The following is a 27,818-nucleotide window of genomic DNA, read 5'->3' as shown; positions in this document are numbered from 1 at the left end:
CACTCAGCAATTTCTGAAGGACACAATGTTTTGGGATTCTACATAGGCAGAATTCTAATGGCTACGCAGCCCTGCCCAGAAAGGTAAAGAAGTGAGAAATATGAGCCTTCACCATTGGCAAGCTGTTGAAGGAAGGACTTAAACGTTTTGGAGACTGCAGCAGAACAGAGACGCTCTCTGTCTGAAGGATTAGTTGACTAATGAGGTAAATAGCTGGGGGGAAAAAACACAAAGGATCTCTAATAAACTTCCGAGCATTAGATAACAGAAACTTGTGGTGTTATGCTCAACAGTTGTACTAAGTTTTCTGTTGTTGCATAACAGCCTGCATTGAAAAGATCACGGCAAATCCAACATATTTCTGTGCCAAGGGTATGACATTTCCTTGGCCTAGGGGCACAATTACAGCAGCCTAGGCCTCTGGGTGAGGCTCAAGTTGTAACGAAAGGCCAGCAACAACCAGCTAAAGAACTGGCAGCTGAGATATTAAACAAAAGTAAATGATGTAGTAATTGACACGCTGGGCGCCATTCCAAAAACACTAGGGCAGCACTTGAAACATCTTCAAATCGACAAAATCAACATCTGTCAGATTCAGAAGGCAGCTCTGATATATTAAAAGGTCCTAGACCTCTGGGTGAGGATCTAATTGTGATGAAAGACCAACAACCAGCTAAATAATTGATATTAAATAAAATGAAATAATAATAATAAATATCCCCTCATGGACACCCCCTTGCCATGAGGAAGAATAATAATTTGGATTTATATCCCACCTTTCTCTCCTGTAAAGAGACTGGAGGTGACTTACAAGCTCCTTTCCTTTTTCTCCCCACAAGAGACACCTTGTGAGATGGGGCTGAGTCTTGGGCAAGAGTAACCCCCATGCTCAGAATGGGTTGACCCAGAAAGGGGTGGAGACCCAAAGCAGGAGAAGGCTGCAGAGCTCATGTAGTTGGAGGAGACAAGGCTACCAGACTTGGACCTTGGTTGTATAAGCCCTTAACACCTTGTTAAGATAACTGCAATATTGTTGGGAACTACTGGGAAGGTAGTTGTTTATTTTTGCTATGTTGTAAATGTTGGAGTTTATTGTTTCAGGGTTTCTTTTTGTGGTTGTAATGGGTGAGAGTTCTCCTGGAAACCTTCATCATGTTGAATCCTGTTCATCAAGCCCTTGGAGTCTTCAGGAGCCAACCCACTTGCAAAGAAGAATTGGACTTGGCAGTATCAGTAGACTGTAAATATAAGGACTTGAAAATGCAACCTGAACAGGATCTTGAAGTGTGATGTTAAATGTTAAGAAAGTAAACCATTTTGTGTTTTAAAATTTGTTGTTGCAAACTCATTCCAAGTTCTGCCTCACAGAACCCACAAGCTGAGGTTACACAAGGTCACCCAGCAGGAATGTAGGAGTACGGAAACATATCTGGTGCACCAGATAAGCCTCTGCCACTCAGGTGGAGGAGTGGGGAATCAAACCCAGTTCTCCAGATTAGAATCCACCTGCTCTTAACCGCTACACCACTCTGGCTCTTGCACGCTTCTATGACCACGCTAGCTTTCGTGTGCTTTGATGACATTGAGAGCTATGTGGGGGTAGTGTATTCTAACAGAAGAGTCTCGCAAGCCAAACAGGTCTCAACCAAGAATTCAGACTAAGAGTGTCCACCATCCTATACAATATGGTGAAACAAATACAAAAGAATCCTATACCACATCAGTCGTTGCACAGGTTAATAAGGGCCACATCGCACGCTGAGGTCCTTGGACATACATAGCCAAGTGATCATCCCAGTGGCAATCAGCACCCTGGGCACCATTCTGAAAGCACTTGAAACGTCTTCAAATTGAGAAAATCAACATCTGTCAGATTCAGAAGGCAGCCCTGTTGGGATCCACAGAAATACTACACTGAAACATTACAACTTTCCAGATCTCTGGGCAAGGCTTGAATTGTAATGCAAGGCCAACAACCAGCTAAAGAACTGGCAGCCGTGATATTAAACAAAAATTAAACGATTATTATTATTTCTTGGTCAGAAATTATTATTATTTCTTGGTCAGCAGTGAGGGAATTTACTGACTTACCTGGATGTAAACCAAAGGAAACTGTGAAGAGAAAAACAGAGAAAGAAATCAGATAGGGCGATTCCGCACACATGTAAAATAGGTTCGACCCAGTTCCCTGAGAAGGGTACTGACTTACTGTATATACTGGCGTATAAGACTACTTTTGAACCCTGGGAAATCATCTGTAAAGTGTGGGGTCGTCTTATACGCCGGGTACTCTTATATGGCGAGTATATCCCAAACTCTATATTTTAACTGGAAAAGTGGGGGGGTCGTCTTATACACCCAGTCGTCTTATACGCCGGTATATACGGTAGGTCGAAGCCATTGTTGTTCCCCACTGCAACCAGCTTGATCCTAGCTCGGAGGGCGGGATCATCCTGTGCCTCTTCGCCGCTCCGTTTCGATTGACCACTGTTCTACAGCGGGAAAGGCAACTTGCGTTTCCCCTTTAAAAAAAAACCTACATAGGAACTACGTAGAGGCGACGCGACAAAGCGCCACCCAGATGAGGGTGAGATTTGCATAGGTCCCGCCTCTTGTCAGAAATAGGCACGATTTTCGCTGTGGCGGTTCTCCAGCTGTACGCATGCCCGAAACACTCAGCTGTGATTGGCTGAATGGGGGACTCCTGGCGCCAGAGATCCCGCACTTTACTGGAATCGAGCTGAGTTCGAGTGTGGTTCCTCGAAAAAGTAGTAGTTCCCAGCTGGAGTCGGAAATTTGACCGTTACACGGGGCAAAGCTGGTACAAAACCACATCGATTCCAGTGGTTGTGCGGAGCACTTAGGTCGAACGCAGCTCGAACTTAGGCCGATAACGCAAGTGCGGAATCGACCATAGTCAAACAATAAACTGAAGATACTTGAAGGCATTGGGGGGGGGTCCGCTGAAACCCTTCCCCCACAGTGGCATAACAGCCACTTCCATGTGGGAAAGGGACAATGGCACAGTTTTTCCCGTTGACAAGTACCCCTCCAGAGGTGGGGAGTGGGTGGGTGGGAAATGCTGGGAAATAAAAATATATATTCTACACCTGATACTTCGTGGCTTTGACTACTCATTTAGGTTTTCTATAGACCACAAACATCCCAGGTTACAGAGAGATTGGTTCCTGAGGCCAAATGGCTACTTTGGGTGGAAAACTCTTTGGCTCATTCCGCACATGCAGAATAATGCACTTTCAAACTGCTTGAAGCTGTGTGGAATAGCAAAATCCACTTGCAAACAGTTGTGAAAGTGGTTTGAAAACACATTATTTTGCGTGTGCGGAAGGGGTCTATGACATTATAACCCGTTGCGGCAGCTTACAAAGAAACAGAAAAGATCATAATTGTCAAAAATTAACCAACTATTAAAAACCCAGCATTAAAATCCCAGCCAGAACATCGAAAGAGTTCAAAACATAGTAAGCAATGATTAATCAATCAGGTGTAATTCCTTCGGAGGGGTGTAATTCAATTATTGTACCCATTTATAAAAAGGGAGCTTTTTCTTGCCCTTCCAACTATCGACCAATTAGTCTTCTTTTGGTCCTAGGTAAGCTTTATGCTAAATTCCTTTTTGGAAAGCTCACTGAATGGATTTCTTCTAACAAAATCATAGGTAAAGAACAAAGAGGGTTTCAATGGGGCAAATCCACTTTTGATTACTGTTTGGTTTTAAGTTGTTTAATTACCAAATGCAGGAAGAAAACGTTCTGAATGCCGGGCTTCATCTTTAACTGCTAAAGTTATGGTCTGCTAATTTATTGAATGCCGCTAGTTGACTCAAGTGTTCTCTGTTACTCGTGCAGTAAGAAAAAAATGTGCCAATCCAATGACGGCAGGTCAACCCAATGTTTTTCAATGGGCAGCAGGTCCATCTTTTTGAGCGGCTAAGATTCTCTTTTGTGTGTATCTGTAGCTACAAAGATAGCTCCTTGAAAATAAAAAAGGAAAACTACACATTGTATTGTCGAAGGCTTTCACGGCCGGAATCACTGGGGAGCTGTGTGGTTTCTGGGCTGTATGGCCGTGTTTTAGCAGCATTCTCTCCTGACGTTTCGCCTGCATCTGTGGCTGGCATCTTCAGAGGATCTTCAGATGCAGGCGAAACAGCAGGAGAGAATGCTGCTAGAACACGGCCATACAGCTCAGAAACCACACAGCACCCCAAAACTATATATTGCCAGAATCAGCAAGACCAGCTGAGTACAACTATTTGGACTGAAAAGGCACCCAAGATCATAGCCTGCAGAGCAAGCATCCTGGGGCAACCATCAGCATACGGCAGGGAGAATCCCTTCAGCTGCACACAAAATTTCAGGTGCAAGTGGTGCGTGAAACTGACCAGACAGCAAGATGGTCAGGTGGGAAACATAAGATGCTTCCTAAGCTCTGCACTCTTCACAATCCGGTGGAAGACATCTTGCAGGTGACTTAGGGAGAAAAGGTGCACTTTGAAGCATTTTTTAAAGATGTCTAGAGCTAAAAGAAAGCTTCTTTTAAGGATGTCTTGGGAAAAGGCTGTGCAGAGTGCCTTCCCAGGACACCTGTTTTTGTGTCCTCGGGACATCTTATTTTAGCTGTGCTGGCAAGAACACATTACAACAGTGGTGGCGAACCTTTGGCGTTCCAGATGTTATGGACTACAATTGGACATGCTGGCAGGGGCTGATGGGAATTGTAGTCCATAACATCTGGAGCGCCAAAGGTTCGCCACCATGGCATTACAACAATCATATTAGGAATGTCCTGTGTCTTAGTAAGGCAGATAGACCAGGACTGGAGGTGGAAACAAGACCTTCCAGCTGAAGGCATCGTCTTTGCCTTAATTCCTTTGGGAAGGGGCATGGCAGGTATTTTGCAAGGGAGATGTAGGTGAAGGGAAGTCCAGATAGGTGTTTAGTCCTTGTGGATACACTGAGCCAGTGTAGAAAATGGCCCGGCTAGGGACCCCAAGGGTTGGCAGGATGGGTAGCGACAGGGCTCCTCCGAACCACCATGGATCAGTCTAGTAACGTTGCTGTGATGTAAAGATGAACCTTACCATCTCATTCAAAGGAAGGAACTGTTCATTTAGAGAGACGATTCGAAACAGAACTGCGAAAGAGAGAAGTTTATTTATTTATATCCCAATTTATATTCGCAAGAAGGGCTCAGAAGGGCGGCACAACAGTAAATTTAACTCAGATGAAACAGCCAGTAAAATAATGTATTGTCGAAAGGCTTTCATGACTGGACTCAACTGGCTGTTGTGGGTTTTTCGGGCTGTGTGGCCGTGGTCTGTTGGATCTTGTTCTTAACGTTTTGCCTGCATCTGGGGCTGGCATCTTCAGAGGTGTATCGCAGAGGGAAGCCTGTTATACGCTGTGTCCAGTGGGAAGGGAAGGAAACAGACTTCCCTCTGTGATACACCTCTGAAGATGCCAGCCACAGATGCAGGTGAAACGTTAAGAACAAGATCCAACAGACCACGGCCACACAGCCCGGAAAACCCACAACAGCCAGTAAAATAATGATTAAAAACATTTAAAAACAACCACAGATGTCAAACATCCCATCCCATGCACCCAATGGGAGGCTAATGTTCGTACTGATTAGGCCGGCTGGCTAGATAGAAATGCCTGGTGGAAAAGCTCCGTCTCGCAGGCCCGGCAGAACTCATTCAAGTCCCACACGGTCCTGACCTCATTAGGGAGCCAGTGTTTAGTGTAGCTTTGTCTGTTTGTGTCAGAGGACTCAGGCAGTAGGTCCTGGTTTAAGCACCCCTGGCAAGAGTGCTCAAGAGGAGTTAAGGAAGGGACCCAGTGGTGGGATCCAAAAATTTTAGTAACAGGTTCCCATGGTGGTGGGATTCAAACTGTGGCGTAGCGCCAATGGGGATGGGCGGGGCACGACAGGGGCGTGGCCGGGCATTCCGGGGGCAGGGCATTCCTGGGCGGGGCAGCCGCTGTGCTGGTCCTTCGGCGGGAAACGAATGCACACAGGCGCAGGCTGCCACGCGCGCCGGTGCACCTCCTGCTAGACTGATTCAAGTTCTGCGCGCTACTGCTGAGAGGAGGGGCATAACGAAGGCAAAAATCACGTGGCAAAATCACCCATTAGTAACCCCCTCTTGGCACACACAAATACTTAGTAACCTACTCTCGGGAACCTGTGAGAACCTGCTGGATCCCACCTCTGAAGGGACCCATGTGGCACTCTTGGTGCCTCCTTCTCTTGCTTCTACCTTTTTTGTCTGGCTCAGATTTCCATTGGTTATTAGAAAACATCTTCAGAGATTCAAATTCAGCGCCGGTTCCATTGTCCCTGCAGAAAATTTCGTTAGGCCTCCTCTCTGCCTACTGTCAGACTCCCCCAGTTGCACCTTTCTTTCCACCCAACCGTGCCTGTATGTCCTTCTGCTTGTAAGTCTTCCTGCCACCCGTACTCATAGCTGCCCACGCTGCTTGTATGCCTTTTGCCTGATGCCTGTAGACAGTTCACATGGTTGAAGTGGCTGCCAGTAGCTGCCAGGAACACTGCTTCCATGTATCACCTTTACCTGGCAGCGAGGGGAGTGGAACACTTGTGAACAGGTGAGGAAAGGGTTGGAAGCAGGCAAGGTATGTAGATGGGGGATTTAGTGGCACCAGCCCCCGACAAAAGCTTTGAGTCTAGGCAGTTCCCCCACCTAAGGGTATGCTGATGTTGGGTCTATGCATATCCATGCCTTTCCTAAGGAGGAACGAAACCATCTAGAAACAGGCCCATGTAAAATTCGTGACACAGATCAAAGGTCCACATTTTATGAAAAAAGTTCTACAGGCATAATTTCCGCCCTTGAGCCACCTGCGTACCTTTCTGTCCTGGCTTGTAGATCGGCTTGTCGGTTTGGACAAAGGTCAGGCTACCGTGGTCCCTGATCAACACCTTGCGTTCACTTCTAAACTGGTGCGTTGGCCCTTTCACTTCTATTCTGAGGGTCACGCGTGTTGAACTTGGGAACCACTTGGGAACCTGGGGAAGAGAACAGGAAAGACAACGAGATTTAAGATCTTTTTGAAAGATTGGTTTTTGGCGATGTTGTTAACTAGCAGTTGCAAAGGGAGAGGTACGGATATACCCACTTGGCGGGAGACTGCCTGGGGAGATACTGCAGGAAAATCAGATTTTCCCACACATTGAGCTCTTCTGCACATGTAATTTTGTTGCTTGTGTGCCTCTATTGTGTCTCCCCCCTTTCCCTTGTTTCCCCCCCTCTAGTGGTTGCTACAATATATCGGGCAAATCCCCACTGGGAAAATAAACCGTGTTTCCCCCCCGGTTCCATAAGATGTAGCACCTTTTCATCCCGGTGTCTGCCTCCCCACCGCAGCGTGTGTCTGTTGAGGGGGTCAAAGTTAATCCCAGGATCAAACACTGTAACTATTTCCACGAGCCCGCGTTCTGCTCTGCAGCTCTTTAGTTCATTGTTCCGATTGGTTGTTTTATTGGGGTGGGAACGCAACTCGCAGCCCCTCCCCTCTGCTTGAGGAAGTCTTTAAAAAAACACCTTTCCGGCTTGGCAGCTTTGTAGAAACATAGGATGTCTATTTTTTAACATTTTGGTTGTGCATCTTCAAATTGACAAAATCAACAGATTCAGACTGCAACCCTACCACGATCTTCACAAATACTATGCCAATACATTACAATGTCTCAGGCCTCTGGGTGAGGCTTGAATTGTAATGAAACCAGCTAAAGAAGTGGCAGCTGTGATATTAAACAAAATATAATAATAATAATAATAATAATAATAATAATAATAATAATAATAATAATAATAATAATAATAATAATCGTGGAAAAACTTACACGATACGAGGATTTAAGGATTGAACTACAAAGACTCTAGCACAAACCAGTAAAGGTGGTCCCAGTGGTGATCGGCACACTGGGTGCAGTGCCTAAAGATCTTGAGCGACGCCAAAACAATGAAGGCGCTAACCAAAATCGCCATATATCAGCTGCAAAAGGCCCCCCTACTTGGCTCTGCATGCATTGATGATACGATACATCACACAGTCCTAGATGCTTGGGAAGTGTCCGACGTGTGATGTAATACAAAATCCAGCATATTGATCTTGTTTGCTGTGTATAACTGTTTTGTATCAATAATAATAATAATAATAATAATAATAATAATAATAATAATAATAATAATAATAATAATAATAATAATAATAATACTTTATACACCCCCTTCCCTTCAGGACTTGGAGCGGTCAGTCAGAGTAATTATTTTTTTTAAGTTGAAAATGTTTTTATTGTGGGCCACCCTGCAGAGAAAATATATAGTAAATATGAAATAAGATAATGATGGGACCATCTTGTTTAAATTATAAAACAGCCTCCCGAGGGAAGCGCAGTTGGCCCGCTAAATACAGTTTTGTTCATTTTATTAGTTTGTCCGTCTACCAGCAATTTTAAATTATGAATGTTTAACAGGTGGTTTTGTTATGTTTCATTATTTGCATTATTACTATTGATTACATTGTAAGCTTACACTGTAAGCGACCTTGAGTTCCTATAACCGTGGCGGCGAACCTTTGGCACTCCAGATGTTATGGACTACAATTCCCATCAGCCCCTGCCAGCATTGGCCATGCTGGCAGGGGCTGATAAATTATGGTCCATAAATCTGGAAGAACCAAAGGTTCGCCTACCAATCCCTATAAATGAGACAAGTAGCCAATAAATGTTTAAAATAAATAATCACTTCACTCTATTGACCAACTGCATGGCAAAGGTAGCTTTCCTTGCCAAATTAGCAGGTAATTTCTGAAACAATGAGCAGAAGAGGAGTTTGGATTTATACCCTGCCTTCCTCTCCTGTAAGGAGTCTTAAACTGACCTACAAACTCCTTTCCCTTCCCCTCCCCACAACAGACACCCTGTGAGGTAGGTGGGACTGAGAGAGTTTTGAGAGATCTGTGACGGGCCCAAAGCTACGCAGCAGACTTTGCGTGTATGAGCGGGGAAACAAATCCAGTACACCAGATAAGAGTCCGGCGGTCATGTTGAGGAGTGGGGAATCAAACCCCGTTCTCCAGATTAGAGTCTACTGCTCTTAGTCACTATACCACACGGACTAACCGTAAATGGGATGCACCCAAAGAAGTCCTTGTCTATCACCATATCATCCATCAGGCTCTTGTTCACGGCTAGGTGGTAGAAATCGGCCCTCAGAGTAACAGTCTCATTCAGGTGGCTCAAATGGATGCAGATCTTCTCGGAGGTTTCAGTGTGGATCAGAAAAGGCACCATCACCAAGTATTGCCTGAGAAGGAAAACAGACTCTCGTCAGAGATTTGAGGAATGGTGGTTGAATTTTGCTGTGGTAAAATAAGGGCAACTTGTGCTTCATAGAATTTAAGAGACTCACCCCACAGTTATTTTCTTTTGTTACAAGAAAGATCACCGTGACTGGAATTAAGTGACTTTGTCTTATTTTATTCAGAGAGGACATTCATTTTACTTTGGTCTTGGTAAATAAGACCCACACTGTGACCTGGATGCCAAGACTAGCCCAAATCATCAGATCTCACATTAAGTTTTTTAAAATTTACTTTGTTTTATAACTTGTTCCTCAACAATAATATTTCAGGGGAGGGGGACAGTGTAGAGGGAAATAGATGACTTAAAGATTGATGTCATAGCAGTTTAAGAATCTGTATAATATTGTTTTGGTCCCTGTATACTGTACACTTCTCCTCTTGAAAAAGAGAGGAACCTATGTCTATTTTTTTGTATTCTTTTTGTCCCAACACATTTCCACTAACCTTTTCCCCAGAGAGATTCACGGTACCTTCACAGCAAAAGCGTACCTGTGAATACTGTCAAACCTCTGAGAAGTCATTGGAGCACATTTTATTAGTTTGTCCAAAATTTAACGATTTTAGACCAAACCTGTTTTTAGGGGATCCCTTACTGGTCCATCCAAGCCTTTTTAATCTTAAATTGAACTATCTTCTGAATACAGAGAACCCCAAGCAACTGGACATAGTGGCCAAATTCTTGCTCACTATTACGAAATGATTTCCTGGTCTCCTCTTTCGCTCTGATGTATGCATTTTTGAAACAGGAGTACCTGTTTTAACTTGTAAAACTGTATTTGGATTACTTAGTTCTGCTATGTTTTAATGCCTAATAAAGGTCTTTGAACTTGTATTCTTTTTGTATTATGTTTTTGTTACTTCTTTGTTTGCTTCTTCCTTCATATATAATATTATTCAACCTGTAATAAGAACTGTTTTATATTTGATTAAAATTTAATAAAAAATATATATTTTTAAAAAGATCTCAGAGACTAAACAGAGTCGATCTTGGTTAGTATTTGGGTGGGAGACCGCCAAGGTAGTCTAGGGTTGCTATGCAGAGGCAAGCAATGGTAAACCACCTCTGAATGTCTCTTGTCTTCAAAATCCCCGTAAGGAGTTGCTGTAAGTCAACTGCGACTTGATGGCACTGTCCAAATAGGATCTGGTGTTCATGTAGCGCTTTGAAAACCTGCCACTCCTGTTTAAACAACTGGGGTGGGGGGTGGGGGAGGGAAGCAGATATTGGTCGCCTTTGGACTCACTCAAACCACTATCTTGCTATCTTCATTATACACATTCTACAGAGACTTCCATGAGGGGAATTTCATGTCTAAGGCCCCTTCCGCACGTGCAGAATAATGCACTTTCAATCCACTTTCACAATTGTTTGCAAATGGATTTTGCTACTTCGCACAGTAAAATCCAGTGGCAAAGTGCATTGAAAATGAAAGTGCATTATTCTGCAAGTGCGGAAGGGGCCTAAGGGAGCACAGACACTTCCCATATGGATTGTGACATAACTCCAGCCCCTTTACCTGTCAAGGTAAATATGGAGTGAACAGCTCTGTGACTTTCAGAGCCACTTGGAAAAAGAGATTCTGCCCCCTAAGCACAATGTTCTAAAGAGTACCTGGGTGCAGGTAAATAAGGGGGTGATATTGCCAGCTCAGCCCTGACCTACATGCTTTCATAGGAACGTCTGCATCGACCCCAGAGGTATATGTACATAACCCTGAAAAAGCAGATAGCTCTTCTTTCTAACACATACAGTGACCTTGTATAGTGGCTACGGGATGAAAGGGCTTTGAGGCAACGTCCTCCCCAACTGAAGAATGTCCAGACCCCCCTCACTCTCTGTCCTCTCCTGTAAGATATATAAACCCCAACTGCCCACAATCAAATAAAAAGGGGGACCCAAGTTTTGAATAAAAGACTGATAGTGTAGCAGGAGTGAGGGGAAACTGTGCCCAGGACACGCACATGCTTTATGCCCCTGCCGTGGTGCAGTCTGCCCCGCCTTGGAACACCCCTGAAATGCCCTGGCCATGCCCCCATTGTGGCGCGCGCCCAGGTCATTGTGCCCCCCACCCTGTTGGCACTATGCCACTGCAGTGTAAAAGCTATGGGCCCCCTAAATCTCTCTCATTTAGAATCCTGCTAGACCAGTGATTCCCAAAGTGGGCGCCACCGCCCCCTGGTGGGTGCTGCAGCGATCCAGGGGGGTGGTGATGGCCACAGGTAGAAACATTAATACATATATCTTTCTGTTTAATTGCTATTAAAATTAAAAAAAAAAAATTTCCAGGGGGCGCTAAGTAATATTTTTTCTGGGAAGGGGGCGGTAGGCCAAATAAGTTTGGGAACCACTGTGCTAGACCAACGTTGTACTCACTTTTGAGGTAAACAAAAATAACTTTTTCCTCAGACATTTGACAGACAAGACTGTGAACAGAGGGAGATGAACATTGTGACAGATTAGGCTTTTACATGGTTAATTTGAAAAGGTGCAGCTCAGCCGGAGCAGCAGCATCAAAGTGTTAACCAGAGCGCAACCTGATTGGCTGGCTGAAATGCAGTAGCAGCGGCGAAGCTCCCAGGGGACGGGGGGTGCGCGATGCACCGGGCGCATGAATTTGGGGCACGTGGGGGGTTGCAAAATCCCCCCAGCCCCTCCCCCTTTCCCCCGCCCCCCCGCGGCGTCCCCCCCCACACTTATTTTAGAAAACTGAGCAGGCTGGAGAACAGGCCTTCATGTTCTGGTGGGAACTACATTTCCCAGGGTCTCCTGGGAAATGTAGTTCCCACCAGAACAGGAAGGCCTGTTCTGCAGCCTGTTCAGTTTTCTAAAGCAAAATGTGGAGCCTCTTGGTGACTGGCTATGACATCCCACAGTGGCGCCCTGTGGCCCACACTTATTTTAGGAAGCCAGAGCGGGCTGCAGAACAGGCCCTGTTCTGGTGGGAACTACATTTCCCAGGAGACCCTGGGAAATGTAGTTCCCACCAGAACAGGAAGGCCTGTTCTCCAGCCTGCTCGGTTTTCTAAAGTAAGTGGGAGCGGGGGGGGGGGCACCGCGGGGGGGGGGAAGCAAAAAAGCCAGAGTGCGCACCGGGTGCACTCTGGCCCAGCTATGCCTCTGTGCAGTAGACAGGAGCCACAGATAGGGTGCGCTGGCTGAGATAAAACCAGGAAAACCTGTCAGAGGGACAGATAGAGAATGTTTAAGACAGAGAGTTTAAGACAGGGATGGTCAACCTGTGGTGCTCCAGATGTTAACGGACTACAATTCCCATCAGCCCCTGTCAGCATGGCCAATCAAGTGGCAGAGTGGGGAATCAAACCTGGTTCCTCCAGATTAGAATGCACATGCTCTTAACCACTATGCCACTTCTGTTTTATATATATACTTGAGGTAATACTGTCAAATGCATTGAGGTAATACTGTAAAATGACTGGCCTACCTGAGGTATGGTACCCATGAGAGTTATAAGGGGTATCTAGCAAACTCTGATAACCTGAAAATCTTGTTGGTTTCTAAGGTACAAGTGGACTTCAATCTAGTCCTTCTACTGCAGACTAACACAGTTACCCTCTGTATATTGATTGGTGAATTCCACAATGTAAATATGAACTGTGTCAGAAGGAAAGAGATCTTGGGATTGTAGTTTTATGGAAATCTCAAATCATTGTGTGGTGATGGTGAAAAAGATCATTTGGACTGTTGGGAGACAGAAAATTAAGCAGCCAGTATTGCACATGTGTATCTCTACAGTGCTGCCTCATTTGGACAACTGTGTGCAGTTCGGGTTGCCGTATCTCAAAAAGTATATTGCAGAGCTGGAGAAAGTACCAAAAAGGGAGGTTGGAGTAGAGTTAGAGCACCTTTTCCTGTGAGGGAAGACTATATACTCTCGGGTGTTTCAGTGAAGAGAAAAGGAGAGAAGGGGGTGCATGTCAGAGGTTTTCAAAATTATGTCTGGGGTGGAAAAAATGGACAAAGGTTTTCTTCTTCCCGTTATACCAGAATTCAGGGGAATCTAAGGAAGTTGATGGGCAATGGATTCAGAATTTATACCTTCACATCTGGATTAATGTCATATTCATCTAATAAAATGATAACAATATCTATCTATCTATCTATCTATCTATCTATCTATCTATCTATCTATCTATCTATCTATCTATCTATCTATCTATCTATCTATCTATCTATCTATCTATCTATCTATCTATCTATCTATCTATCTATCTATCTGATGAATATGACATTAATCCAGATGTGAAGGTTTTAAATGAGATTCAAAAGAACGGTGCTATCTAAAGTTTTCCAGCTCTATCCATCTGTTTTGTATTTTGCAGTGATGACTGAAGGGAACCTCCATGCCCAGACGCAGTTAACCTCTGAACACTGGGATGGGAGGCAACATTAGGAAGAATGTCCTGCCTCCTGTGACCCTCCAGGTAACTGATTGGCCACTGTGTAAAACAGAATGCTGAACCACTGGTCTGATCCAGCAGGGCCCTTTTTAGAAGTGGCAGCCCAAGACTGGGAAATGTCTGGAGATGTGGGGTGAGAGCCTGAGAGAGCAGAGCAGTGGTGTAGCACCCATAGGGACAGGGGGGATCAACTGTCCCCAGGTGCAAAAGTGAGAGGGACACAAAATCACCCCCCTCCTCCCCCATGCCGACTTGGAAGAGTTGGGTTGGCAAGGGGGAGGTGCCTAAAAACAGGGACACGCCCTGCACGGGGTTTGACAGGGCAGAGGCACAGGGCACCCCCCAAGTTATGAAATGGCATGTGCCTGGGCCACCACCGCTGCTAAGCCCCACCCCCAGCCTCCGTGCAGGTCAGCTTTTGCCCTTCCCAGGCTCTGGGGATGGCAGGAGCTGGTCTGCAGGGAGGTGGGGGGCAGGGCTTGGTGGGGTGGGGCATGGGGTGGTGCGGGGATGGGGGCCGTAGGGGGTGCCCGGAGATGGTGCTGTTCTTGGGTGTCATTTCCCCCAATACGCCTCTGGAGCAGAGTGTGGGGAGAGGAGAAAACCGGTGTGGTGCAATGGTTAAGAATGGTGAATTCTAATCTGGAGAACCGGGTTCAATTCCCCACTCCTCCACATGAAGCTTGCTGGGTGACCTTGGGCCAGTCACAGTTCTCTCTGAACTCTATCAGCCCCACCTACTTCACAAGGTCTTTGTTGTGGGGAGAAGAATGGAAGGTGATTATAAATAATTTTGAGGAAAGCAGGGTATAAATCAGTGGTGGCGGACCTATGGCACAGGTGCCAGAGGTGGCACTCAGAGCCCTCTCTGTGGACACGCGTGCACAGAGTTCGTCATGTGATAATAGTGCAATTATTTCAGGGAGATTATTAGCACTAAACCTAAGACCTAGTTTTGGGGAAGCAGTGTAGGTAACCCTGTTAAGCGCTGTTAAACCCTACTGATATTCATGGAAAGAACTAAAGTGTGACCCTTTACCTGGGAGTAAGCTTGGTTTCTGGCAATGGGGCTTGCTTCTGAGTAAACCCTCCTAGGGTTGTGATTCACCTGTTCGAAGCATTGCACAGTTGCTTCAAAGCAAAGCCACCGACTACCACCAAGCTTACTCCTGAGTAATGCGTGCCTTGGAGCCAACCATTTTTTCTACACTAAAACCTCAGTATTCAGGTTAAATTGCCATGTTGGCACTTTGCGATAAATAAGTGGGTTTTGGGTTGCGGTTTGGGCACTGGTTCTCGAAAAGGTTCGCCATCACTGGTATGAATCCAAGCTCTTTTTCTTCTTCCCAGTGGGGACGTGATGCCACAGAGGTCACCCTTCAAGGCAACTAATCTCTGCAGAGAAATTTACCTCCCTAATCTGAACCCTGGTTGCAATTCCAGTAGATCTCTATATTTCCCTGGAGGTTGGCAACCCTATGTTACGTCCTTCTGTTATGGCCAAAACCCATGGGCAGAACTCTCTCATTCCTGCATTTTTCTCACCCTTTCTAAAAGGCATCACATTTTGTAGCCTTGAATCTCACAAGTATTTGCATTCCTGCCCCCCTTTGCAAAGCCTCAGATTTGCATTCCAGGAGGAATTAGCAGAACAGAGTTATGTGAGAAACCAAGCTGGGGGAAACAAAACCCTTCCCTGACCCTCCCTTAAGCTGCTTACGGTTCCGCAGTCGACGCCGAGACCTCCCCAGGGAGCAGGCACAAAAGTAGGAGTAAAATCCCGGGTCCCGTAGCCAACCGATCCTTCCCCATGGCGCTTCGAGGAAGCTGGCAAGAGAGTCGGGCCGAGTCTGTTTTCGCACCCTCTGTCCTGCTTCCCCAGTCGCCAGCCAGCCGGCCAGTCCCTTTATACTGGCTCTCTGCAAACAGCCTGCCGGGCACGTGAGGTAAAGGCCAGGGGCTGGGACTCTCCTGGAAGCCTAGGGAGGAGAAGTGGACCTGCAGCTCTGAGTCAGATGCGAACAGTTCCCTGACAAAGGAGAAAAGCAGCAGAAGAAAAGACTTGCTTGGTGGGGGTGGGCCTGTGCATGAGCCAGTCAGATTGCATGGAGAGTTGGCGCCAGCGGCAGAGAAGAGATGCTTTGTGGGAGGCCATTACTACTCCACCCAGGATTTCTTCCAGAAAATGTTGCATGGAACACTTGGCGGATACTGATATTGAGTTCCGTGACAGAAATAATCTCATGCCGACCAACACTTCTTGCCCCAGAGATTCCACTGCACCAGTGTGTGCATCCCTTTCTCTTGTCCTGGGAAACAGAGTGAAAAGTAGAAACTGTGGTGGTCCTGCATAGTTTGGACTAGAGGATGTCCCTATGCTGAGCGCAGAGGCCAATTTGCTGGTGGTCCCCGGCCCCTCAATGATACGGCTGGCCTCCACATGGACCAGGGCCTTTACGGCCCTGGCCCCGGCCTGGTAGAACACTCTTCCTCCAGCTGCCTGGGCCCTGCGGGACCTTGGTGAATTCCGCAGGGCCTGTAAGACTGAGTTGTTCCACTGGGCCTTTGGAGTAACCAGCCGTTGATGGTGCCCCCCCCCTCCTATCCTCGTTTCTTTTTACATCTTTTTATTGATGGAGCCAGCAGTCTTCCCATTTAGGGAGGGTTTCAAAATGGGTTTGCTGGGCGCCCGATTCTGATTTCGTTTTTAAACTTTGTATTAACCGCTGTTTTAATGGGGATTTAGTAAATTATTTATATTGGAATCTAATTGTTTAGTTTTTGATTGTACTTAGCTGTATTATGATTTAACTTGTTGTACGCCGCCCAGCGCCCTTCGGGGATAGGGCGGTATATAAAACTAAACAAACAAACAAACAAACAAACAAATAAATAAAGAGAAAAAGAGAAAAAACACTGTCCCTCCCACCCGATAAGGAGGGGCAGGAGCTGCCGAGATCTTGCGGTCACCCTGTCATTCTGAGCAGCAGCTCGATCATTGCTGAGGGAAGTCAAGCAAGTATCTAGCAGAATAGCCACACACTATGGGGAAGCCATTGCCAAAAGGCTCTGCTGGTCATTCTTCAGCCAAAAGGGAGGATTAGAACCAGTGGCATAGCGCCAAGGGGACAGGGGGGGTGCAATGCATCAGGCGCATGCCCCTGCGGGCAGTGGTGGGATCCAAAAATTTTAGTAACAGGTTCCCTCGCCAGCCCCACCTCACCAAAGGGGGCAGAGGCGTACCTAGGCAAACCTGAGCCCTGGGCAAAACCTGAGTTGGATGCCCCCCCATGGGCAGCCACCCCACCATGACCCCCCCCAATTTTTTTTTGCACCAGGCCATTTCTAAATCATCATTACATTATAGAAGATGCCCCAACTCACAAATCTGAACACAGCAGTGGTGAAACACACAGGTTCTTTGATAGAGACTGGTGAGATAAAAGGTACGAAAGGCGGAGAATCCATGAATTGCAGTACCTGAAAGGGATTAACCCAGTTCAGGGCGTTACATTATCAGTCACAATTGCTATATGGAACCTTCACGTGCAAAGGCAGGATGCCTCTCGGGGAGGCGAGGGCGTGGAGATGGAAAAGCGGACCCAATTAGAAATCCCCTCTCGGCACACACAAATAATTAGTAACCCACTCTCGGGAACTGGTGAGAACCTGCTGGATCCCACCTCTGCCTGTGGGGGCGTAGAAGGAGTATGGAGGGACGGGGCAGATGGGGGCGTGACAGGGGTGCAGGGTGCATGCGTGCCCCGGGTGCAGTTCCCCCCTGCTCCACCCCCGATTAGAACCCAGCTGCAATTCAGAAGGTAGTCCGAGCTCTGCCAGAAGTTTCCACTCTGCTGCAGGACTACAAGCTCGCACAAGTCTGACCACTCGTGCACACAGCCTGACTCCTTCCTTGCTCTGTCCTCTTGCACCAAGGGACTGCCATTTCATTGGAGTGGGGCCAGGTGCGTAGCTGCAGTGGGGACATCTGGGGCAGCTTGTCCCGGGTGCTGCCACGTGAGGAGGTGGGGCCGGTGGCATGTTGGGGGAGGGTGTTTTGGGGGTGGGGAGGGGGTGGGGAGGTTGAGCGTGGGCAGTTCATGCCCCAGGCGCAGTTCCCCCTCCCTTCATCACTGGGTGGGGCTGATTCTGTGAAAAGAGGAGAGGGTCCTTATTTTTTTATATTTGATATTTAATTTATATACTGCCCTCCCCTGGAGGGCTCAGGGCGGTGCACAAAAACAAAATAATACATAATAATACGCAATAATACGCAATAATACACAATAACATAATAATACAAACCCATAAGGCTAGTAACCAAATTCAATAGCCTCCCAGCCCAACAATTCAGACAATAATGTAATCAGGTTAACAAGTCATAACAAGTAAATCAACATATAATAACACCAACGTTAAATATACATTTCATAACAGCAGCAACATAATAATCATAGAATCACAATAACCTAACATTTCACATAACATTGCGCATAACAACATAATAAATATTTATATAGCAGCAATAGCAGAACATTTCACCATAGCATAACATCTCAATAAATTACAAATGCAGGAATAACTACAAATAACATAACAATATCCAAAATACGATTCCCCCACAACCCACCGACAATAACCTTACTCCCTACAATTAACATAACAAGTTAACCTGAAATAGCACAAAGTTGAACAAATAGATGGTGACTTGCAGGGGGTGAAGTGGTGGGAAGTCTCTCCCTTTTGGCGTGGGGAAGGAGCAGCAGTGGCATAGTGGTTAAGAGCAGGTGTACTCTAATCTGGAGGAACCGGGTTTGATTCCCCGCTCTGCCACCTGAGTTGTGGAGGCTTGTCTGGGGAATTCAGATTAGCCTGTACATTCCAACACACGCCAGCTGGGTGACCTTGGGCTAGTCACAGTTCTTCTGAGCTCTCTCCGCCCCACCTTCCTCACAGGGTGTTTGTTGTGAGGGGGGAAGGGCAAGGAGATTGTCAGCCTCTTTGAGTCTCCTATAGGAAAGAAAGGGGGGATATAAATCCAACTCTTCTTCTTCTTCTTCTTCTTAGATGGCGCTGATGAGGCAGCAGAACTGACAGCAGCCCCTATGAGTTGGCAACAGCTGGTTCTGAGCAGATGCTGAGGGAGGGCAGGAAGGAGGGTCATGCAGACACCCCTATCCGGATGACAGTGCACGCCAAGCGGCCACTCACGGGTTCTGTAGAAGGCTAAGCAGATCAAAATGCCAGATGGCTTGTAGGTGGTTTGACACAGAGCTTTGGAAGAGAATCCCCTTGCAGGGGTTGAAGTTAACCAAAGTGGTGGGAAGTCTCTCCCTTTTGGCGTGGGGAAAATGAGCTGGAGCAGTGTCTTGGCACTGCAAAAGGCCGGGCAACGCAGGGTGGGTCTCTCTTGACTCGCCTGTTTGAGTAATGGTGAGTCAGGGGTTTTTTTTGTAAAGGAAACCTACAGGAGGAGCTGGTAATAAAAGCTTCTAACAATTTTCATTATGGGATAAAATGGGGGTACACAAGGATACCATAAAAATCAAAAAAACGGAAAACGAAGGCACATAAAGCACCTCCTACCCAGCCACTCACTTGCGAGACGCTGCAACCTGGGATTTCTGAAAAGACACGCTAGTAACGCACAATTCTTAAAAAAACTTGGTTTGGGGAAAATAGCATGAGGCAGACTCATGTTAGGGGTGGAATCTGTACAAAGTCCCCCCCCCCAACGTTTTTTTTACCATCCTACACCCATGTTTATTGGCCCGTATGGAACGGGCCAGAGAGTTGTCCAGAGATACTGAACACTGACTATTGGGAGAGTGGGTTTCTTACAGGGAAAAACAGACCCTCAGGGTTATGCAGAGTGATCCTTAATCTCCCTAGACAAAAGGGATTTCCTGCCCTTCTTGGGAAGGACAAGAGACAGACGTTGGTCTAATGGTTTGAGACATTAGCCTGACGTGTCCAGGCCAAGGAGTGTCTCCAAGGGGACGTTAGTTGAAAAAATTACATCTGTAAAACAATGACAATGCAAAGTGAGGTTATCAAGCTCACAGAAAAGTTAGTGTGACTCAGATCGCCCCACTCTTGTTTTGGTGGGACAGTCCCTGGGCTTTTTAAGCAATTCTTGTCCCATCTGTCCCATATGGGGTTTTTTAAATCTCCTGATTTTTGGAAGTCTGGGCCGTGACTAAGCCTCCTCTGCACTCCTCTTTTTCCTCAGCCTCTCTGTGACAGGGTGGGAAACAGGGAGCTCACTTTCCCGCCTCTGTGACAGGGTGGGAAACAGGGGATGCCTCAGAGTTACCAGAAGGCAGTGCGGCAGCCTTTCCTAGGCACGCATTGACGCTGCAGGAGCCGCGAAGACTGCCTTTGGGGCTCCGCCTGCTCCATATTTCCTGATGGTTTCCCACCCTGTGACAGACACTGGGGAGTACGGTCCAGGTTGGAGATGGGACCTCTCTCCAGAGCAAGGCCTTTTGAGTAGACTTAATCCTGTCAGGGAGGCTGTAAGAGAACATTATGCAGGTTGAACAAGTTCAACAAGTTCTGCTGAGCTAAAGCAAAGGCGCGACCAGAATTTTAATGTAACCATCCAAGCTCTGGCTTCCAAAAAAATGCTGTCCTGATTCGAGACACAGGACAGCATATGGAACACAATGGGGTACCCCAAAAATCCTGTAAAGAAATTTGGATTGAACTCTCTCTACAGATTTATTCCAGGCACCAATCCGAAGGGGAACTCTGTACTGAAGAGAGAGTTGATGGAACACCTTTGCATTGCATGCAAATATTAACAAGGGCCGATCCTTCTTAGCGTCTGAGATCTGACTATATCGGCCTACTCTGGGCCATCTGGACCAGGGCTTCAAAATATGAAAAACCTGGGGAAAAAACTCACTGTCAATTTGCCTGGATTAATTTAATCTCAGAGCTGCCTGCCAGTAAGCACAATCAAATATCTCCCCGCCCCCCCGCTCCATCCAAAAGAAGATGGACTTCGCAATCTTCCTCCCAAACATCAAACAGTTCAGGTGGCCTCAAACCAAGTCGTTCCCAGTAAATGAAGCCCCTTCTACAGTCACAAATAAATGCTCCACTTGGGCAATTTCCTTTCGGAGATAACCCAGCCTTCACCTGGGTTTTGGATGTAGACCAACCCTGAGCAAATGCAAAAGGTGAACGTTTTAATTCAGGGATCTGTCAACAAGGCATCGAATGATTGCCTAATCTCTGTTCCCAGTTTACCCTGAGAGGGCTTTCTAAACAACAGGGAGTCTTGCGAGACCACGGAGATGAATGATGGATCATTTCCAGCCCCCAGTGAGAGGTGGATTCCGCACAGCATGTTTATGACGAGTTGCAGTTGTTATAAATGAACCTGTTTTCCTTTTTTTCCCTTTTGCATGTGTGCCGTGTACGTGTTCAGGAAGCGATTTGAGCCCACGAAAACAATTGGGGTTGTTTTTGTGCCTTTGCAATGAAAGCTCTTTCCTTTTTTTAGAATTTTCTTTTTGCAATGCATGCATAGCTGCAAAGGCATACAGAAATGACCACTCGCAGCCAATGCTGATGTTCCCACAACCCAGTTGGCTGCACCAGCATAGCTTTGCACGTTCAACGCACAAAATGTTTAAGAAAGAGAAAAAGGGTCTTTCTTGCACGATTTATTTTTGCTCTTTTGAAAGGAGGCACAGAAAGGAAAATAGGAAGCAAATACTGCAGCTTGTATTTGGTTTAGCAAAGATTTCTGGGGAAAGAAGAAGAAGAAGAAGAAGAAGAAGAAGAAGAAGAAGAAGAAGAAGAAGAAGAAGAAGAAGAAGAAGAAGAAGAAGAGGAGGAGGAGGAGTAGTAGTTTGGATTTATATCCCCCCTTTCTCTCCTGTAGCAGACTCAAAGGGGCTTACAATCTCCTTTTCCTTCCCCCCTCACAACAAACACCCTGTGAGATGGGTGGGGCTGAGAGAGCTCTGAAGAGCTGTGACTAGCCCAAGGTCACCCAGCTGGTGTGTGAGGGAGTGCACAGGCTAATCTGAATTCCCTAGATAAACCTCCACAGCTCAAGTGGCAGAGCGGGGAATCAAACCCGGTTCCTCCAGATTAGAATGCACCTGCTCTTAACCACTGTGCCACAGCTGCTCAGCCAAGATAGAAAACGAGGGAAGGACTGAAACATTGTCTACCACAGGAGTCCCCAGTGTGGTTCCTGTTCCGCCTGCCACCTGCTGACACCTTTCTTGGCACCCACCAAATGTTTTTAGAAAGTAGGTGGGGCTAAGTGGAGCTTTCGCCTAGCAAGGCTTTTGATTGGCTGTGTGGGTTTTTCAAAATGTTGCTTTGGTAGAAACTATCATAGCACAGGAATCTTGACTGTGTGACTGAACTAACTAGGGGGGCCAACCTCCAGATGGGGCGCGGAGATCTCCTGGAACTACAATTGATCTCCAAACAAGATCAGTTCCCCTGGAGAAAATGGGAATGTTAGAAGTTGGGTTGCCCTCCTGGAAACTGGTGGGAGCTTCCAAGAGGTAGGTTTGGGGGCAGCGATCCGTGGTTTCAGGGCTATGATGTCAGTTGTTGGGTCCAGCATCTCACTGGGGGATGTTGTAGCATTCTCCCATAAAGCAGGGCTTTTGGGGGAGTGTTCTAGAGCATCCGCAGTGCAATGCTGGAACCCTAAAGTAATATCATTGCATGTGTAAATCATTCCTCCCCTTCTGTGGGCTTTCTTCTGCTCAAACTATCTGAAGGTCACTGGCAGATATCCACAGGAATTGAATGTCAATTCCCTGTGCAAACTTTAAGGCCTTACGCGGCCTTAAAGTTTCTACCAAAGCAACATTTTGACCTTTAAGGCCTTACGCGGCCTGGGACCCTCGTACCTTTCGGGACCGCATTACCCCATATGTCTCTACTTGGCCTCTGCGTTCAGCAGAGGCCAATTTGCTGGTGGTTCCTGGCCCCTCAATGATGCGGCTGGCCTCCACTCGGGCCAGGGCCTTCTCAGCCCTGGCCCCTGCCTGGTGGAACACTCTCCCTCCAGCTAGTCCTGGCCCCGCAAGGGATCCTTGGTGAATTCCGCAGGGCCTAGGGTAAGGCCGAAGTTGTTCCCACCAAGCTCTTTTAGAGTGTCCAGCCGCTGACTCTGAAGTGCCCCTTTTATTCTCCTCCGGGTTCTAGAGTTCCCTTTACTCACTCTAATGGACCCACTTTTTTCGTTTCTGGGGAGTCCCCCCCTCTTTGGGGAGGGTTTCAATTGGGGTTCATTGGCAAGTGACGCCATCTTTGTTAATCTTACCGCTGTGTTTTAATTTTAATGGGGTTTTGTTTGTATGTGCTGTAAGAGGAAATTATGTTGTGCACCGCCCAGAGCCATTCGGGGGTTGGGCGGTATACAAAACCCATAAACAAACAAACAAACAAACAAACAAACAAACAAACAAACAAAACTCCATACCATTGTTGCACACAGTAGACTTTGACTGGTTGGCTATGTCCTTTGCATGGAGAACAGTTGGATCTCAAAGACAGCAATGAGGTGGATACCTCCTGATGCCAAATGACAGCAAGGATGCCCCAGAAACACCTGGAGGAGAACATTCGACCTGAAGGCACTGAATATTGCATGGGAAGAGGCCGAAACTCTCGCCCGAGACCAGAACTGCTACTTAACATGGGAGGATCTAACTAATATTTAGTGGAGCTATTTTGTGCCTGTGCCCACTAAGCTGTGACAGAATTCCAAAAGTGCCCACAGGCTCAAAAAGGTTGGGGATCCCAGGTCTACCATTTGCAGAATGAAGGAGGAATCCTTCTCCTGAAGCTCTATAAGGATGGTGGCAGCGTTTAATTGTTTGAATATGATTTTTCCAGGAAAAAAAGATTCCTTGTGCAGGAAACTTGTATGTGAGGATTCGTCCCTGTTTTTTGGACACACTGTTTTCTAGGGTGTTGTGGGTTTTTCCGGGTTGTATGGCCGTGTTCCAGTAGCAGAATGAAGATGCCAGCCACAGATGCAGGCAAAATGTCAGGAGAGAATGCTACTGGAACATGGCCATACAACCAGAGGTGGGATCCAGCAGGTTCTCACAGGTTCTTGAGAGTGGGTTACTAATTATTTGTGTGTGCCGAGAGTGGGTTACTAATTATTTGTGTGTGCCGAGAGGGGGTTACTAATTGGTGATTTTGCCACGTGATTTTTGCCTTAGTTACGCCCCTCCTCCGCTCCTCATCAGTAGCGTGCAGAACTTGAAGCAGTCTAGCAGGAGGTGCACTGGCGTGCGTGGCAGCCTGCGCCTGCGTGCATTCGTTTCCCGCCCAAGGACCGGCGCAGCGGCTGCGTCCTTGCCACAGCCCCTCCCAGAAATGCCCCGCCCCTGGAATGCCCGGCCATGTCCCTGTCGTGCCCCGTCCAGCCCCATTGACGCTACGCCACTGTTTGAATCCCACCACCATGGGAACCTGTTACTAAAATTTTTGGATCCCACCACTGCATACAACCCAGAAAAACCCACAACACCCTAGTGATTCCAGCTGTGAAAGCCTTTGACAATAACTGTTTTCTATTGGTGGACTCCCTCGCCCATGGGCAGACATTCTGATATGTGACCTTGTACAGATTGTCTGGCACAGCTGTCCTGCACAGAAAAGATGTCAGAGGAATTTCTGGCATCTGGCAGAGCTGGATTGTGAGGGCTTGGCAAAGTTTTGGAGGTGCTCAGGGCTGGGGCAGCATTATAGCGAATGAGAACATAGCTATAGGCACAAGGACTGTAAAGGTGATGTATTGAACCAAGCTGAGAATGCAACTTTCTCTGAACATTTGCACAAACCACTTGCAGCAATGCAATCGATGTGGCAAGCATTTATTTGCTATAAAGTCAACAGAAGTCGCAAAATCCTGTGTTTGATCTGGCACGATGGCAAAAAAGGAGAGTTCTCTGAACCCGGGACAAGAAAGTCACTGACACACTGCAGGGGTTTTGATCCCATCTTCCACTTTTCCCAGCATTTCTCCAAAGAAAGTGGGGTTTTTTACTACAATTTCACCAAGGGAGGGAGAACAGGCATCTTTTGTGGGGTGTGACCATTGGCTACAATCCCAACTAGAAAGTACCAAGCATGTGTGTCTGGAAATGAACAAATCGAAGTCCAAAACATTAATGTCCCTAGATGTCAATATTCAGCAGAAGTAATACTGATCCATCAGATGGGGAGATCCTAGCCAGCAGTAGGCAATACATGCATATATACACATATGACCTAGAACAGTGGTGGCAAACCTATGGCACGGGTGCCAGAGGTGGCACTCAGAGCCCTCTCTGTGGGCACTCGCGCACAGAGTTCATCATGTGGAAGGGTGGTGGAACATCTAGGCTGGCCTGGGCATGATCCTTTACCTGGGAGTAAGCTTGGTTGCTGGCAAGGATCGTGATTCACCCATTTGAAGCGTTGCACGGTTTCTTCACTAAGTTTACTCCTGAGTAACACGTGCCTCGGAACCAACCGTCTTTTCTAAACTAAAACCTCAGTATTCAGGTTACATTGCCGTGTTGGCACTTTGTGATAAACAAGTGGGTTTTGGGTTGCAATTTGGGCACTCGCAGAGGTGGGATCCAGCAGGTTCTCACCAGTTCCCGAGAGTGGGTTACTAATTATTTGTGTGTGCCGAGAGGGGGTTACTAATTGAGTCCGCTTTTCCATCTCCACGCCCTCGCCTCTCTGAGAGGCATACTGCCTTTGAACGTGAAGGTTCCATATAGCAATTGTGACTAATAATGTAACTCCCTGAACTGGGTTAATCCCTTTCAGGTACTGCAATTCATTGATTCTCAGCCTTTCGTACCTTTTATCTCACCAGTCTCTATCAAAGAATCTGTGTGTTTCACTATTGCTGTGTTCAGATTTGTGAGTTGAGGCATTTTTTATAATGTGATGATGATTTAGAAGTGACCTGGTGCAAAAAAATTTTGGGGGGGTCGTGGTGGGGTGGCTGCCCATGGGGGGGCATCCAACTCAGCTTTTGCCCAGGGCTCAGGTTTGCCTAGGTACATCTCTGCCCCCTTTGCTGAGGGGGGGCTGGCGAGGGAACCTGTTACTAAAATTTTTGGATCCCACCACTGGGCACTCAGTCTCAAAAAGGTTCACCATCACTGACCTAGAACAGCGAATTCATAATTGGGGGAAGAAGCAAATATGCCAGCTATGAAAAAGGTCTGTTGCTCCAGTCAGCAAACAAGTCTCAGGAAAGTTTCAAGAGCTTTACTGGAATTGTGTCAGCCCAAGATTCAGGAAGCCAAAGCTGGCACTTTGTCTCTTGAGCCCCAGTACATACCTGAACATTTGCCACATGGCTCATCCCGTATTCACCTCCATTGTGATCCCAACGGCGATTTATGCTAGCAAGACCTGGAAGGCATCAACAAGTATCAACCACAGGCTCAACGTCTTCCGACAGAAGTGCCTACGCCAAATCCTGAAGATCTGATATTGTGACCACACAACTAACAAAGAGGTGCTCCGAAGGAGCGGCGTGTGCAAACTCCATACCGTTGTTGCACACAGTAGACTTTGACTGGTTGGCCACGTCCTTCGCATGGAGAACGGTTGGATTTCAAAGACGGCAATGAGGTGGATACCTTCTGATGCCGAATGACAGCAAGGATGTCCCCACAGTACCTGGAGCAGAACATTCGAGCAAGACCTGAAGGCATATACCTGAACATTTGCCACATGGCTCATCCCGTATTCCCCCCTCCCTCGCATTCCCAAAACATCAGCATAATAAAGACGATGAGAAAGGAGCAGTGTTATGGTGGCGACAGACCCTTCCCTCCTTCAGGAAGCTGAAGATAAGGAAAGCGGTATGCCTGATTCACTAGTTACAAGCAAGCATAACAGAAAACCTTCCCAGCTTCGGGCAACGAAAATGGAGGGCCAACTGTGGTCTTGGTGCGGACGTGCGAGATACCAGGCCAAGCATGGCTCAGGTCTGACAGAAATATAAGCAATTAAAAGCGTATCAAATTTTACGTTTTTATGTCTTGGCCTGGAACTTTAAAATATTCAGTTTTGGTACCAGGTGCTGGGAAAGGGCTTCTAATGACACGGTGTTATGATTATATATACAACATAGATGAACTTTAACATTTATTATTTACTCAAACTCTATCAGGTGTAATTTATTAGACACCACAAATTGCTTTTTTTTGGTGCATCGTTTATTCGATTTCATTTTCTGCACCGTCCCCTGTTTTTTTTCTTGAAAAACAAACTGCAGAACAGCATGATACCTTTCATTAGGAACAACCAAACGACACACAACTGTGTGTGAAGTTTTGAGTCCACTAGCTGACTTGCTGTTGATTGTCATCTGGTTGGCCCTAATAAAAGCTTTTTCTCCTATAATATTGGAATTCAGGAGCAACCTATGAAATTGTTCCAAAATATTTTATTTCATTCCATTTTTAAACTGCCCTCCCCCGGAGGGCTCAGGGAATAGGCTTGGGAAAGAAGATATTTCATTGCTCAGTGAGTAATTAAACTGTGTAATTCACTACCAGAGGAGATAGTGAGGGCCTCAATCATAGATATCTCTAAAAGGGGGTTAGACCAGTGGTGGGATCCAAAAATTTTAGTAACAGGTTCCCATGGTGGTGGGATTCAAACAGTGGCGTAGCGCCAAAGGGACTGGGAGGGGCACGACGGGGGTGTGGCCGGGCATTCCGGGGGTGGGGCATTGCTGGGCAGGGCTGTGGCAAGGACGCAGCCACTGTGGCGGTCCTTGGGCGGGAAACTAATGCATGCAGGTGCAGGCTGCCATGCACACCGGTGCACCTCCTGCAAGACTGCTTCAAGTTCTGCGTGCTACTGCTAAGGAGCGGAGGAGGGGCGCAACTAAGGCAAAAATCATGTGGCAAAACCACCAATTGGTAACCCCCTCTCGGCACACACAAATAATTAGTAACCTACTCT

At 46.8% G+C, this 27,818-nt stretch overlaps 1 protein-coding gene across 1 annotated transcript in view; it reads right to left on the bottom strand.

The window, feature by feature from the left end:
* The window catches only part of A2M (alpha-2-macroglobulin), an 85,290-nt gene extending 69,413 nt beyond the window's left edge, over positions 1-15,877 (bottom strand). Inside the window, exons 1-5 of the mRNA XM_048503415.1 lie at positions 15,556-15,877; positions 9,175-9,358; positions 6,897-7,056; positions 5,105-5,157; positions 2,092-2,112 (exon numbers count right to left, since the gene is read on the bottom strand). Of these exons, the coding sequence (XP_048359372.1) occupies positions 2,092-2,112; positions 5,105-5,157; positions 6,897-7,056; positions 9,175-9,358; positions 15,556-15,647 (510 nt within the window). The 5' untranslated portion in view covers positions 15,648-15,877. The remainder of the gene's footprint in view (positions 1-2,091; positions 2,113-5,104; positions 5,158-6,896; positions 7,057-9,174; positions 9,359-15,555) is intronic.
* Positions 15,878-27,818: the final 11,941 nt, after the last annotated feature.

Source organism: Sphaerodactylus townsendi, linkage group LG07 (genome assembly GCF_021028975.2).
Source record: "Sphaerodactylus townsendi isolate TG3544 linkage group LG07, MPM_Stown_v2.3, whole genome shotgun sequence".
NCBI lineage: Eukaryota > Metazoa > Chordata > Lepidosauria > Squamata > Sphaerodactylidae > Sphaerodactylus > Sphaerodactylus townsendi.
This window is presented reverse-complemented; position numbering and strand designations above follow the sequence as displayed.